Consider the following 16,036-nt stretch of genomic DNA (forward strand, 5'->3'; position numbering starts at 1 on the left):
CATCTGAGCTTTTGAAGTATGGAGGGAAAGAGACCACAGAAGCACTAACAATGCTATGTCAGATCTGGACAGAAAAGAAGTGGCCAACAGAATGGACCCAATCGCTGGTGATTCCTCTACCCAAGAAGGGCAACCTCAAGCAATGTCAGAACTACAGGACTATAAGTCTGATTAGCCACCCAAGCAAAGTCATGCTTCGCATCATCCTCAACCGATTGAAATCCAAGGCTGAGTAACTGCTATCAGAAGAACAAGTGGGCTTTAGAAAAGGGCGGAGCACTGTCGAACAAATATTCAACTGTCGAGTCCTCATTGAAAAACATCTACAACACCAAAAGGACATCTTTCACAACTTCATCGACTTCAAGAAGGTATTCGATCGGGTGTGGCACAGCGGCCTCTGGCAAGTACTGAGAGGCTTCAACATTGATGAAGGGCTCATTCAAGTCATCCAGGCCCTCTACGAACATTCAGCAGCGCAGTGCTCCTCAACAATCAACAAGGACAATTCTTTTGGACCACAGTCGGAGTCAGGCAAGGATGCCTATTATCCCCTGTACTTTTCAACATCTTTCTGGAGAGAATCATGCAAGAGGCTCTCGAAGACCACCACACTTCCATCATCACTGGCGGCAGGCCAGTCTGCAATCTTCGAGTTGCAGACGACATCGACCTCATGGGGGGCACTAACACTGAGCTCCAGGATCTAACAAACAGACTTACTACAAGAGCAAGTGCTTACGGCATGGAGGTCAGCACAGAGAAGTCAAAGGTCATGGTCAACAGCACAACTAACATCAGTGCCAACATAACCATGAATGGTGAGCCCTTGGAAGAAGGGACCAGCTTCAAGTACCTGGGAGCAATCCTGTTCAAAGACGGCACCTGCACAGCAGAAATCCGAAATAGGATTAATTCTGCAACGGCAGCGATGGCCAGACTGAACAGGGTATGGAAGAGCAACATCAGATTCCACACAAAATTCCTGTTCTACAAGTCACTAGTGGTCTCCATCCTCTTATATGGATGTGAGACATGGACACTGATGGCAGAAACAGAAAGAAGAATCCAAGCATTCGAAACCAAGTGCTTCAGGAGACTACTACACATCTCCTACAAGGAGCACAAGACCAATGACTATGTGTGGAACCTGGTCAGCAAACTTGTTGGGCCCCAAGAACCACTGTTGCCGACTGTCAAACGACGGAAGATGGCATGGTTTGGTCACGTCATACGACATAACACCCTCTCCAAAACCATCCTGCAAGGGACTGTAGAGGGAGGGCGCAGACGGGGGCGGCAGAGAAAGAGCTGGTCCGACAACGTCAAGGAATGGACCAAAATGACGATGCCAGATCTCCTCACAACAGCTGCCAACAGAACGACGTGGCGAGCTATGACATCTTCCTCATGTCCCCCCAACGACCCCAGCGGTCGAGGGAATGAGTGAGTGATTTTCTATTTTGTTCAGTTATCATCATCATCATCATCATCATCATCATCATTCAAGCTATCATCATCATCATCATCATCGTTATTATTATTATTGTTGTTGTTGTTAAAGTGATAATTTTAGAATCAGTTATGACATTTCATTTCATTTTATTATCCCCCAGGATATGACTAAGCGCGCTGGGTTATGCCACAGAGCTGAAAGGCACTCGATGGGTTGTGCTGCTGGTCAGGCATCAGAGATGTGGTGTAACGATTATGAATTTGAGCACAGTGATGTCCCCGTGAGTAACTGAACTTATATATCCTCTCTCTCTCTCTCTCTCTCTCTCTCTCTCTCTCTCTCTCTCTCTCTCTCTCTCCCCTCTCTCTCTCTCTTCATTTCCCTCGTTAAAGAAAAAGTAATCAATCGACCAATATTGATGAATTCATTCAAAATACATTCGATGTTTTTGCAACTGTAACACTTTTGCCTAATTTGTAACTGTGGACTGCAACGTCGAGATGCGAGGACTATTATTGTCCTCTGGAAAATAATGTTATTTTTTATAGTTAAAATAAATCATGTCAAATGCTGTCTGATTTTACAATATGTAAAACAGCTTCTTTTATACAAATTTATGAAAAAATGTCCTGTATAACGCTCTCGCGTTTTGCTTCACCAACGTGTTTTGAAAGTCGACCAATCAAAAAGAGGCTTGCTGTGATGCATCGCTCATCCCACTTTCAAACTCAAGATGAGAAATCTTTAAAAGGAAAGGCGTTGTTGTATTGAACAGAGTGGTAAGGCAGAATGTTCGATTTTACAAAATAAGTGAATAACGCGGTGTATACTGATCGCTTTTCTTATCTTCATCGGTAGAATAGTGTACTTTCAGCAGATGGTCACTACTCGTTTTGTATTGTCATTTCGAAACGGACACACACTGACACTTCAGTCACAACAACTCGGCGGAACAACACGATGTGAAACTCGTACACTTTGATGCAAAAGAATAACATGAATATCGTTCTGTCACGGTTCCACACATAATATACCCTTGTGTTTCCTCATCAAAGCTAATTGGTTATAAAAATCGAAGTTGAGAAGAGAATTTTGTTTTGGGGGATTTTTGAATAGGCATCTTTCATCAACATCATGGTTGGCTGTTAGTTGAGATGGAATGTCATTCCATTTTAGCAATACTATATGAAACAATACTTTCTTGTTGGACAGACTTTTTTCGACAAAATCCACATTTCTTCCCCTTCACTCTTGTGTGACTGGCGGAGTGAACGTACACGCCGTGTGAACACAATTCATTCCATCTTGAGGGGAAAGTAGTTATTATTGGCAATTTTTACGTCAATATTTGTTGTTGAACTCTACTGAGATCAATGAAAGTAAAACCAGAAAAAGAAAGGTTCTCCCAAAACATGACTCCTGAATGGCTGTAGTATTAAAAGGTTAAGGCTTGCTGAAATAATACTTAGCCCTGAAGAGGATACAGGTGTATGATTATCATTGGTCATGCACATGCGTTCTTAAAAAAATCTTTGTAGCTCTTCAGAAGCAGATTGCTCCATCTCAGTTTCAAATTGGCATTTAAGGTACAGGCACTATATAGTATATACAAGTAAATGCATACCATTTAGGTACAGGAAAATATACAAACTTCCTCAAAAAAGGAATCCCCCAAACCATGTCTATTTATATACCTTAACTGATTCATGTACATGCATCAATTTCACAAAAAAATGTTATATTGAGCACAACTATAAATTTTAAGCTGTTGCTGCTTACTACTTATGCTTGTCACTAAATAAAGGTCCATTTTCCATACCCCACCCCAGCACTTCTCCCCCTTTTTTTTTCCTCCTCACTGCATGCATCAGAACCACAAAAGTGTCTATAAAGACAGTCATTAGTGTGACCATTATGATGGGTTTGAAAATATACCAATCCAATTTGTATTCAGGTGGCTTCTGCATGCAAGACTTCAAATTCTGTCTCAGGTCTGTCAGTCTGTGATGAGTTACTGGGGTGCCACACAGACCTTTTCACCAGATTAAAAAGAAAATCCAGCCTAGAGAAGGATGGGCTCTGTCAGATATTACCCAAGACACGCTGCTCTGCACATTGCAAGACTGCCACAGAAAAGTCCTTGTAATGAGACAGTAAGGGTGATGTGTGCAGCTTGAATTTAGTGAGCAATAGGGTAGCTTTGATACTGTGATGCTTGATAATAAAACAAATACACAGGAGAAAGAAAAGGAACAGTAGGTGTTGCACTGTGGCAGTATGCTTTTCCTGGGGAAAGTAGCCGGAATTTCACCGAAATCTGTTGTGACAAAAAGTAACAATACAAATTACAGTACAATACAGTAGATCATTGTGACACAGAATCTGAGAAAGTGAACTATTTTCTGCTGAATGTGTGACAGATTCCAGAATTTGAGTTTTCCCAGTAAATGGAACAAACTGTAATCAAAATTCAAATCAAAGTTGAGTCTTTCAAGCTTGAGGAGTTGGACGGACGCAGTAGCCGAATGGTTAAAGCATTGGACTTTCAGTCTGAGGGTTCCGGGTTTGAATTTTGGTAACAGTGCCTGGCAGGTAAAGGGTGGAGATTTTTCTGATCTCCCAGGTCAACATATGTGCAGACCTGCTTGTGCCTGAACCCCCTTCGTGTGTATACACAAGCAGAAGATCAAATACGTACATTAAAGATCCAGTAATCCATGTCAGCATTCAGTGGGTTATGGAAACAAGAATATACCCAGCATGCACACCCCTGAAAATGGAGTATGGCTGCCTACATAGTGGGGTAAAAATGTAAAAGCCCAGGTGTACATACAGTACGGTTAAACATGGGAGTTGCAGCCCACGAATGAAATAGTAGAGTAGTAGAACAGGGGTTGAAGACTGAGGAATGGGTCACTGACCATGTTAAATTATACTGAAAAAGCTATATGCAATGTCTGAATGTGAATGGGCAATATCCACATTTCTTCCCCTGTACTCTTTCCATTCAGTTTTGTTTCAAAGACGATAAAAGTTATAAATTGGTTAACAACATTGTAATATACTTTACATTTCTTCCCCGCATGAATACTGCAAAGAAGGCCAATAAAAGAGTGGTGGAGAAGAAATGTAGAGTATATTACAATGTTATTAACCAATTTACAAATTTTTCGGTCTTAGAAACTAAAGAGTACAGGGGATGAAATGTGGATATTGTCAAAGAAGGTACTTGACTCTTAGTGTTAGACATTCTGACCCATACAGTGACACATTTGTTGTTTCTACACAGGTAACAGTTTTGATAAAAGCAAGATGGCACAGGTGATGTTGACAAACAGAGCTGCTGCATCCCGCATTACTGACTTCTTTGTCAATGGTGATGTCATGCCAGTAGATCCAGCTCCCACTCCTACCAGTCCAGTTCCAAGTGATTCCAACAGCGGTTCTACAGGTGAGTTTTCTTTTTGAAGATATTTACTTTTAAAGATATGTGCTGTTTATTTAAAGATGTCAGCTAAAGAGATCTGAAGACCCTGGACATGAGGGAAGTTGTATCCTCCAAATGATCATCTTGGAGGCAGACAGTGCAGAAAGGCTTCTCCAAGGTCAAAGAGACACCTGCCCAACAAAGACAAAATTGCAAGAAAGAAAAGCCCAAAGTCTAACAGATTAGCATCAGACTTTGTCTATAAGAAGTGTGGGAGAGACTGCCCAATCTTGAGTAGGCCTGCCAAGCCACAACTGATGCTGTGCCAGAACCATCACCTAGAGCACAACTCCATAGTCACCAGATGAATGGATGCCTACAACTAGTACTACACAGTTCACATCTGTTTCTATATATAAGTGAAGTGCCCTTTTTTAAACACAGGAGGGTTGGTTTTTTCTTTTTTGACATGTGTAACAAACTTTTTTGAATGGTTAATTATATTTGTATTTGTATTTCTTTTTATCACAACAGATTTCTCTGTATGAAATTCGGGCTGCTGTCCCCAGGGAGAGTGCGTCGTTACACAACAGCGCCACCCATTTTTTTGTATTTTTTTCCTGCATGCAGTTTTTTATTTGTTTTTCCTATCGAAGTGGATTTTTTTTTTTTTTTTTACAGAAGTTTGCCAGGAACAACCCTTTTGTTGCTGTGGGTTCATTTACATGCGTTAAGTGCATGCTGCACTCGGGACCTCGGTTTATCGTCTCGTCCGAATGACTAGCGTCCAGAACACCACTCAAGGTCTTGAGGAGGGGGAGAAAATATTGGCGGCTCACCAGCGCAAGATTCTGTCGCTTCCTAGGTGGATGCGTTGTCTCTAGGCCATCACTCCACAGTGATAGAATTGAAAATTTAATGTGTACATAGGGAAGTTAGAACTCTGCTCAGAACATTATCCTTCAACATCTATAGAGTAATATTGACAAAACGACGAATACTCATAAATTCATTGATTCTTTATGGTATTTCATTACTGGTTCAAAGTTGAGTCCTCTGCTATTACTAAGCATATTAATGTATGATATAGATTGGGAGATCGGGCTAAAATTAAGGCATGATCGCAATCGATTCACGATCACTCTGGGCCCTCTACTTCTGCCTCTCTCAACAACGCCAACCCCACGCCTCCTCCACTTCCTCTGCTCCCTCTGGTCGACTCCAGACCCCCACTACCTCCTACGCCTCCTCTGGTGACTTCTACTTCTAGGGGTTTGTTACCCCACACTCAGGTCAATAGTGCCATTGATGCTATTAATTTCGACCCGCGAAGGGACTTGATACGATCCGTGATTTCTCGGCTCTGCCAGTCGGCAGTGCCCGAGTCAGCCTCTTCTATCCCTTTCCCCATGCCCACAGTCTCAACAGTGGAATATAACACAAGCCCTTTGGGGAAACAACACCATACGTTTGCTCTGAATCCACACGCTAGACTGGGACCTATGTGCGATGCGTCCATGGTGGCGGCCCTGACATCGGATCACAAGCCCCCTATGCGGCATGCCTCAACCGTCTCATGCACCCCCTACCCCCTTGTCACGAACTCCCGATCCAAGGGGGCAACACCTGCTTCAGCACCCTTACCGGTGACCGCCGCAGTTACTTCCCTTGCACTGGCACTGCCCCTCGCCTACAGTGCAGTGTGTGCACGGTTCCTACAAGCTATGCAGTGATGACCCCATCTGCCATACCACCGGTTGCTGGTGTTTCCCAGCCACCAATGGTTTCTCAGCAAGCTGTTCAACCAAACAACCAGCAACTCATTGTTAACTTGCTGCAGCAATTATGCACCACTCTGCTTCGTGGTGCCACACCTTCTCCTACTACTGCTTCTTCTTCTACTGCAGCAAATCTGCTTCCACCGTCCTCTACCACCTCCCAGCAGCTCATCTCCCCTACAACAGGACACACTCATAGCACCCAGTGCAACAACACCGGTCACATGCTCAGCACACAGCCTGACCCATCATCCTATGCCATTGAAGAGACATTTTCTGATGGGGACACTGATACAGAGGAACCACCTTCGTAAGATAATCAGCTGGTTTCCTTGCAAGAAGTACTAGCCCTCCTAGCTTCCTACACTCCAGATAGGGTGGAGACAATTCATGCACCGGGCACGCCTCAAACCTGCGGTGCTATGGAGATTATGGGCATCCACAGATCCTCCCATGGCACTCACTATGCCCTTACATAGACTTTTTAGTCACCCATGATACTTGACACCTGCAAAACACACTGGAAAGCATCAGGGGCCAACCTGTCAGCAATGTCCCCTCTGACTCTGTCCCAAATTTTCCAGCCACAATGGGTTGAGGGAAATTCTTGAAAACCCTGCCCCGACCCACTTCAAACCCCCCACTTTTAGCTCTGGGTCCTATTCCTCAAAGACCCCTGCCTCTTTCTCAGGAAGACCTCCTACTCCTCCCGCATAACTTGCATGGCAATCGCACAGTAGCATTGCCTGACAGATTCCTTATGGATCTGGAAGAAGCTGTCAGAATATCTCAAGAATTGACTGCCGCCATAGACAACTTCCTTGCGGGCCTTGCCAGAGCCCTGATGGAAACCCCCACTGATCAACCAGCCGGCCTTGACATCACCATCTTCTCCCCTTTCGTCCAGCAGATCAGCCAGCTTCTCATGCGTTTTGCAAATATACAGTCGCAGGCCTATATGAATATCATTTTGGCCAGGAGGGATGCTGTGCTCGACCGCTCCCCATGCGTGCGCTCTCCGCCAGAACACGCTTCCCTCAGAGCGCTTCCCCCCACCGACGGTTCCCTCTTCGGTCAGGGCTTCCCCACTGCGGCCATAAAACACCGTGCAGACTTGGGTAGGGACCTTGCCCTTGGCGCAGGCCCTGTCTGCGCTTCGGCACACTTGTGGCACGCTCCGCAACAACATCCCTACACCTTCCGGCGCAATAATGTAACCACCTTCAGACTGCGCTTGCATCAGTCTTCTCCCTCAAACGCCAGAGTGCAACCCAGGGTGTACAGGCGCCTGCCGTACACATTTCGCCCTCCACACAGGCCAGCAGCCACCTCAAGACCGGCCCACCCCCAATGACTCACCCCCGCCCTTCACCGGCTACTTGCACAACAGCAGCCAGCAGGCAGCCTATCCAGGCACATGCCAGCGTGGCTGTCTCTCCCAGCATGCGAGTGGGTCCTCCAGGTAATAGGGTTGGGGTTCCACCTGCCTTGGCTCTCCTCCAAGGCACCTCTCACTCTCTCTCCTCCTCTCTTCTCCACCCCCCCCCCCCCCCAAAACACAGGGCGACACCAGCCCGCTGAGCCCTGCGGGACGAAATCCTTTCTCTTCTCCACAAAGAGGCGATAGAGGAAGCTCTTTGTCGTTCCCAAAGCCTCTGGCGGATGGCAGACGGTCCTAGACCTTTCTCCTCTGAACAAGTACCTCCAGTACAAACCATTCCGCATGGAATCACCTGCATCAATCAGGGAATCCATCAGGCAAGGCGACTGGGCAGTCTCAATAGACTTCACGGACGCATACTTCCATATCCTCATTCACCCCAGGGACCACAAGTGGCTCCGCTTCTCATGGGATGACAAGTCCTTCCAGTTCAGAGCCCTTCCATTTGGCCTTGTGCCAGCCCCGTGGGTCTTCACCAGGGTGGTCAGGGAACTATGCCTAGCACTCAGGAGCAAGGGCATACGCCTGAGGGTCTACCTAGACGACTGGTTGATCCTTGCAGAGAGCAGGGCCCTCTGCCAGCATCACCTGAACCTTGTCAGGAACCAGTGCCAATCACTGGGCTTTCTAATGAACACAGAAAAATCGGAACTGGAGCTCTCTCAGCAGTTCAAATTCCTGGGTATGGCGATTGATTCAGTATCAATGACCATACGTCCGGCCATGCCTTGCCTCCACAGGCTACACAGCCTCCTCTCTTAGCTTCTCCCGAAACCTGGAGGGGGTCAAGCTGATGTTTTCTTGACCCCCTCCCGGGGGGGGTCACTACCTTGTCGTGGTCGGGAGGTTTAGTGGCCAGTGATCGAGCGAGCTATGTCGGCGGGGGCATCAGTGCTTCTGGGGGTTTACTGCTCTAGTCCCAGGTCTTGATTGACAGCCTACATAGCCATTGTAGCTGTTCAGGCTGAATAAGTGGTGGTTTTCGTACTGATGCCCCTGATAGGGCTTCCCATGCCGAAACAGGTCGTGAGTGAGGCACAAACTAAAAGTGACCCACTGTCCCTTTCGCTATTCTCTATTCTTCTTTTACCGCCTCTTTTCTGTCCTCAGCTCCCCGTCAAGCCTTCTTTTCCACATTCTTTTTTCTCTGCGGCCTTCTTCATGCCTGCCGTGTTTGCCATGCGGCGCGACCTGTGATGGAGAGGAATGAGATCCTGGGGATTGAGAGAGCACGCTGCTCTCAACACATCCCTTTGGCTCGGACCTCTCCTAAGACAGGCGGCACACATTGGCCCGTGTGTGTCAATCGGCTACCCCTTGGTGGGGCTGGGTCAAGACTGGCAGTTTGGAGGCTAGTGAGGATAACCCCCGTAGTGCTCAGTTCTCTGTCCCCGGGAGCTGGGCATGATCGGGGGGGAACACGTTGGAGCTAAGCTGTTAGTCATATATCCCTCCCGAAACCTGGAAGGGGTCAAGCTGGTGTTCCCTTGACCCTGGCCCCTAAGTTGGACCCCATGGTGGGTTGGTAAGGGAGGGATGAATGTACAATTATTAAAACCATGACTTCAAAACAAATACACCTCCCTAAACTTGGCAAAAGAAGGAGACCAGGAACAGACGACTCAGACTCTGATTCGGAGGTCGGTGAGACCTCTGGATTTTGGCTGTCGTGGCTTGTGGTGGAGGGCGCTGATGACGACAAGCCCTTGTCGGCTCTCAGCCCTTTCGCTATCCAGAAGGGCTTCCAGTGTCTGGCAGGCTCACTGAAATCTATCAAGAGGCTGAGGAGCGGAGCATTTCTGGTGGAGACAGAGTCCAAAAGGCAGACACAGCTTCTGCTCAAGGCGACCACTTTTGTGGATAGGGCGGTGAGGGTTTCCCCTCACAAAGGACTGAACTGTTCAAAGGGGGTCATCAGATGCCCGGAGTTGAGAGGAGTGTCTGAAGCAGAGATCAACAAGGTTCGTAGGGTCCTTTCAAGTCCTTTTAAGTCCTTAGGAATTGGATTTTGGTCAAAAGGCCTTTTAAGTTCTTTGATTCAGCAAGTTGGTCCTTTTAACTCATCAGGAGGTCCTTTTAATTTTTGAAAGGTACTGTTAAGTCCTGTTTTATGAAGAGAAAGAGACTTGAGAACGAAATTGAAACACCTTCGACACCAAAACCGCAAGTTGCAAAGCGCGTTGAAAGATGCCGACGCGATTGTCTGAAACTCAGTACTTACTGTAGGAGGATACAGCCTATAGGCCTAGGCCCTAACAGTAGTGCGCTTTCTGCTCGGTGGCAGACGCGAAGCGTGGTACAGTGGCTGTGAGTCACGCCTGCTGCTGCTGCTTTGCTTAGGCATAGCCAGCTTTAAAAAAAAAATTTTGACGTCATGGGTTGCCAAGAGCAGAGGCGGTGCTAATGTTCGCGGCATATAGCTGACTCGATATTTTTGGTCAAACGATCTATGTTAAAAGGTTCCCTGTATAGAAATTAATTAAAAGAGTGAGGCAATAAAGATGAAAAAAAATTACCCAAATAAATGTAAGTACATAACACCACGGTTTGCGAACATACAAACATAACAAACAGCCTTGGAGAACAGCTATATGCTGCATTCTTGAGCAGCATGTTACAGATAGATACCTTTTCCTGCCTTTTCTCCTCCTCCCTCCTATTTTCCTTACATTGCTAGTTAATTGGGATCGAAGCCTAGTTTGGAAAGTGTTTTCAAGCTAAACGTTCAAAATGCCAGGGAAATGTTCATTTCAGGATACATGGTTATCTGAAAAAGTTTATTGTGAGTGGGTGAGAAGGAATACTGAGGACAAGCATTCTGCTCGCTGCCTTTTTTGTGGAGTTTCATTGAAAATTGCATCAATGGGAGAGAGTGTCCTTCACAAAGTACAATTTGAACAAGAGAGACTTGCTACAGCTTGGCATGGATGGGCCCAACGTGAATTGGACTGTGTACAACACCATCAACTGTGACATGAAAGACAACCATGGAGTCTCCTTGCTGCATGTGGGAAGCTGTGGCCTTCACACTCTGCACAACGCCTTCCGTACCGGTTGTGAAGCCACAGGGTGGAAAATAGAAGACTTTTTGTCTGCATCCTACAAGCTCTTTGAAGACAGTCCAGCTCGCCTTGAGGATTACTATGCCACAACCCAAGCATCCTCTCTTCCATTGAAGTTCTGTCGCCACAGGTGGCTGGAGAATGTTGTGCCTGCAATGCGAGCCATTGAACTGTTGCCCAATTTAGATTTGTTTGTGAAAGCTGCGCTGACCAAGAAGATCACTCTGCCACGTAATAACAGTTTTGAATGTGTGAAAACTGGTGTCAACAACCCCTTGCTGCCCAGCCAGCTGTCTTTCTTTGCATCTGTTGCTCGGCTCATTGAACCATTCCTGAAGAAATACCAGGCAGACAAGCCCCTCATGCCTTTCATGGCCACGGATCTCCAGACCATGCTGAAGAACCTCATGCAGAGGTTCATCAAAGAGGATGTGCTAACTGATACCCCACTGACTCAGATAGACTTGGAGGATGCAAACAATCTGCGAGCAAGAGTGCAGCTGGACTTTAAGACGACAAGCCTCGTCAACAAGGCAAAGAAGCTGCCAGGTGTATCCGAGGGACTAATCAGGGACTTTGACAAACAGTGTCGAAGCTTTCTGATGAAAGTAGTAGGGAAAATGATAGAAAAGTGCCCACTAAAATACGGAGTGGCCAGAAACATGTCATGCCTGGACCCTACCAAGCTCAACAACAAAGAAGAGAGCCAAAGGAAAATGAGTCTTCTTCTGAAGAATGCCATTGACAGCGGCAGAGTGACTGAAGTGAAGGCGGACACCATTCTTCAGGAGTTCACCAACTTCCTGCCTACTGCTGCCACGCACTCAGCCAGCTCCTTCAACTGTTGAGAAAGACAGGGTGGACACCTGGTGGTGCCAGGCTCTAGAACACTCCCAATTCTCCAACCTCAGGCCTTTCGTTAAGAACATGCTGCTGCTGTCCCATGGGCAAGCCACAGTAGAACGAGGATTTTCCTACAATAAAGAAGCTTCTGCTGACAATCTGAACCAGAAAGCTCTCAAAGCCCGACGGGTCATAATAGACCACATCCGTGATGTTGGTGGAATCCAGAACGTCAAGCTGGACAAGCCCCTCCTGGTGTCTGCAAGTGCTGCATGGGGCAGATACAACGAACACCTGAAAGAACAGCGTCAGGAAAAGGAGACAACCCAGAACCAACTGAAGCGGAAGGCTCTTGAACAAGAGATTGGGGAGCTGGAGAAGAAGAAAAAGAAAGCAGAAAATGATTCAAAGCAACTCGCTGTTGAAGCTGACAACCTGAGTTTTAAAGCTCAGGAACAGAGGAGCTTCACATTGGTGGACAGGTCCAATGAGCTTCGCCTGTCTTCAAGGGACAAACAAAACATAGCCAGCAGTCTATCCATTCAACTGTCAAAGAAACAAGAGGAACTTAAGAAACTGTGAAGTGTGTGAACTGAAGAAAAATACATGTGTAAATAGTAGTGTAGTGAATGTGACAGTAGAATGTGTAATAGTAGTGTAGTGGATCTGACGGTAAAAAGAATGAAAGTGATTCATCATTATGTGTCTACAATAGTTCGTGACTTACACTGTTCACAGTGAAAGTGATAACTCAATAATCTATATACTTGTGAAATAAAACTTTGTGACAATAACATTCAGCCAAAGAGACCTACAGTGACGTGAATTGCAAAGACTAAATACGACAGTCAAATGGGATTAGCTGTTCTTCCGTTTATGAGAGGTAAGTGTCTGCTGTTCTGCATGTCAAATAGATTGGGGTGTACTGTAAAGTCATGTCGGCAAAGGTCCTTTTAAACTGATTTGAGGTCCTTATAAAGTCCTTTAAAGGTCCTTTTTTGGCTTCATGCCCACCACCTGGGAACCCTGGATCAAGAGCGAGCTGTCCTCTCAGGGAGTGACCGATGTTTATAGGGTGACAGTCAGGAAGGGGTCGGACAGAGTCCCGACCAACACATTTTTCCTCACCTTCTGCTGCCCGAATGTCCCCAAGGACATTCGAGTCGGATACCTGCTGGTGAACGTAAGCCTGTACGTGCCATCCCCTCTAAGATGTTTCAAGTGCCAGAAATTTGGACACTTGCGGGACCACTGCAAGGAGGAAGAGGTGTATGGCACCTGTTCAAAGGCGGCGCACCAGGGCGAATGCGTCAGTCCAGCCCGTTGTGCGAACTGCGGAGGCGGCCACCCGTCATCAAAAGACTGCCCTGCCTGGAGAAAAGAAAAAGAAATCCAAAAGGTGAAGATGGAGAAGAAAATTTCTTTCTTTGAGGCACGTAAACAAGTGGAGGCCGCATTGCCTAAGGCGTTGTATGCCTCTGTCGTCAGACCCAGGATGGTGGACGTTGCGGTCCAGACGACGTCCACAGGGACGCAGACGGACGACGTGCCTACCTTGATAGAACTGTTGGCCTTGAGTGGAGGCGCTGTGTCCACCCCTTTCCATCCTGTACGGCGGTCCTCAGGGGCTGCTGGGCAGGAGCGAAAAGCCTCGGGCGGAGGCACGGTGTCCGCCTCCCGTCCCCCCCCCCCCACCCCCCGGCCCCCCTCGTCCCGCCTCTCGTCTGCCTGGCCCTGGGGCTGGCGGGAGTGGCCAGAAACCCCCAGTGCCTCCAAAACTCAAGGAGGGGAGGGCTGCGGCCTCGGCGGGATCGGGAAGAGCTGAGGTGGTAGATATTCCGGCTTGGTCGGAATCGGAGAAATTAAGTTCCAAAAATAGATATGTGATCTTGGCTGACCTTGAGCCACCGCAAGCAGAGGAGCAGGGGGTAGCGATGGATTAGGCTGCTGCTTTATTTTATTTTATTTTTTAAAAACTTTTTAATGGCAGTGATCCACTGGAACATCATGGGTTCTACGCCAATTTCCAGGAACTTCAGCTGCTTTGTCGTGCTTTGAAACCTTCAGTGCTGGCGCTGCAGGAGACTCTGCAAAGAGATGGCAAGGTTTTATCTCTCTCTGGTTTTAACTCCATTTTTAAACCTGCTCAACCAAAGCAAGAGGGATTGACGAGAGGTGTCGCTCTTTTTATACGTCCCTTTTATACAGTACAGTTCCTTTAAGCACCCCTTTACAGGCGGTGGCAGTCAGAGTCACACTTGAGAAAACCATCACTGTCTGCTCTCTGTACCTTCCTCCTTCCGTCCGTGTTCTGAGGCAGGACCAGCTCCCACGACCGTTTCTACTGTTGGGCGACTTCAATGGACACTCCCCGCTCTGGGGAAGTGAGTTGACATCAGCCCGAGGTCTTCTCTTGGAAAACCTTCTTTCTGATATGGACTTGTGCTGTCTTAACGACAAGTCACCCACTTACCTTCATCTGTCCTCTGGAAAGCTCTCGAGTTTAGATCTGTCGGTCTGCGATCCATCGTTGGTCCTGGACTACGAGTGGAGAGTGCATGACGATCTGCACGGGAGTGACCACTTTCCTGTCGTCCTCCGCCCCACAGAGGGGGAAGGTGACTCTCTGCCGGACCGCCTGAACTATGACAAAGCTGACTGGGGAATTTTTACCACGAAGTTAAGAGCGGAGCTGCAGGAAGAAACAGTCTTAAAAAGCAAGGACCCTGCTGACACTCTGACGCCGATTGTTTTAGATTGCGCCAAATCAGCAGTCCCATCGTCTGCCTCCAAGTCTCAGATGCCAAGAACGCTCTGGTTCAACATGGAATGTCGGGAGGCCCATAAGTCTCGGAACAGAGCACAACGACGCGTCTTTCGGAGACCGGAGACCGATAGCGTTCGAACCCATCAACAGCTGAGGGCGAAAGCCAGGTATGTTTTTAAAAAGAGCCAGAGAAAGTCATGGAGAGATTTTTGCTCTTCCTTAACCTCCAACACACCCAAGAAGAAAGTGTGGAGGATTTAAAAAAAAAATTAAGGGCAAAAACGTCTGCCCAACTTTTCATCACCTTAAACTTTCAGACGGTATGGTCACAGAGAAGAAAGCAGTTGCCAATTTGTTTGCCTCCACAATCGAACAGAACTCGAGATCTGCCAACAAATCTGCTCGGTTTCTCAAAACCAAAAACCTGACAGAAAAAACACCTTGCAACTTCTCTTCCGACAACACAGAAAGCTACAACCTTCCTTTCACTATGAATAAACTAAAATCTGCCCTTCAGACCTGCACGGATTCCTCTCCAGGAATGTACAAGGTCCATTATATACTCTTAAAACATCTTCCCGAAACCTGTCTGGACACCCTGCTCAAAGTTTACAACCACATCTGGATCACAGGCTTTTTTCCACCCTCCTGGCGGAAAGCCCTCATAATCCCGGTGCCGAAACCGGGAAAAGACCCCTCGAACCCCTCCAACTACTGCCCAGTAGCACTGACCAGCTGCATCTGCAAACTTATGGAGAAGATGGTCAACGGTAGACTGATGTGGAAACTAGAGACCGACGGCCTTCTGGCGAAAGAACAGTGCGGTTTCCGCAAGCATCGTTCTACCGTTGACCATCTGGTTCGTCTGGAAACCACTGTAAGAAATGCCTTTGTAAATAAACAGCATGTGGTGGCCATATTTTTTGACTTAGAGAAAGCTTACGATACCACCTAGAAATTTGGAATCCTCTCGGACCTGTACAAGCTCGGCTTCCGCAAGGGAGCATTCTGTCACCAGCTCTTTTCAGCATCAAAATTAATGACATCGTTCAATCCGTTCAGAAGGGATTGGACAGCTCGCTGTTCGTGGACTATTTCGCCTTGTATGCAACTGGCAGCACGTATGCCAGCATCCAGCGATGGCTTCAGCTTTGCGTCAACAAAATCCAGTGTTGGGCAGAGGAGAATGGCTTCACATTTTTGTCCTCCAAAACTGAATGCATCCATTTTCATAACTTTCGCCAGTTCTATCCAGACCCTGA

At 47.1% G+C, this 16,036-nt stretch overlaps 2 protein-coding genes across 2 annotated transcripts in view; both read left to right on the forward strand.

Annotated features, from left to right (window-relative positions):
* Window positions 1-2,141: 2,141 nt before the first annotated feature.
* LOC143274620 (N-lysine methyltransferase KMT5A-like) overlaps window positions 2,142-16,036 on the forward strand; it is a 57,169-nt gene continuing 43,274 nt past the window's right edge. Inside the window, exons 1-2 of the mRNA XM_076578490.1 lie at window positions 2,142-2,235; window positions 4,746-4,907. Coding sequence (XP_076434605.1) covers window positions 4,769-4,907 — 139 coding nt within the window. The 5' untranslated portion in view covers window positions 2,142-2,235; window positions 4,746-4,768. The remainder of the gene's footprint in view (window positions 2,236-4,745; window positions 4,908-16,036) is intronic.
* Window positions 11,010-12,012, forward strand: LOC143275021 (uncharacterized). Its single transcript, XM_076579083.1, has one exon. It carries the CDS (start codon window positions 11,026-11,028, stop codon window positions 12,010-12,012), a length of 987 nt encoding a protein of 328 aa, XP_076435198.1. The 5' UTR covers window positions 11,010-11,025.

This window comes from Babylonia areolata, chromosome 29 (genome assembly GCF_041734735.1).
Source record: "Babylonia areolata isolate BAREFJ2019XMU chromosome 29, ASM4173473v1, whole genome shotgun sequence".
In the NCBI taxonomy this organism is placed as follows: Eukaryota; Metazoa; Mollusca; class Gastropoda; order Neogastropoda; family Buccinidae; genus Babylonia; species Babylonia areolata.

Coding starts and splice junctions, on each gene's coding strand:
- LOC143275021 (XM_076579083.1), top strand. CDS start 11,026: ATGGATGGGCCCAACGTGAATTGGACTGTGTACAACACCATCAACTGT.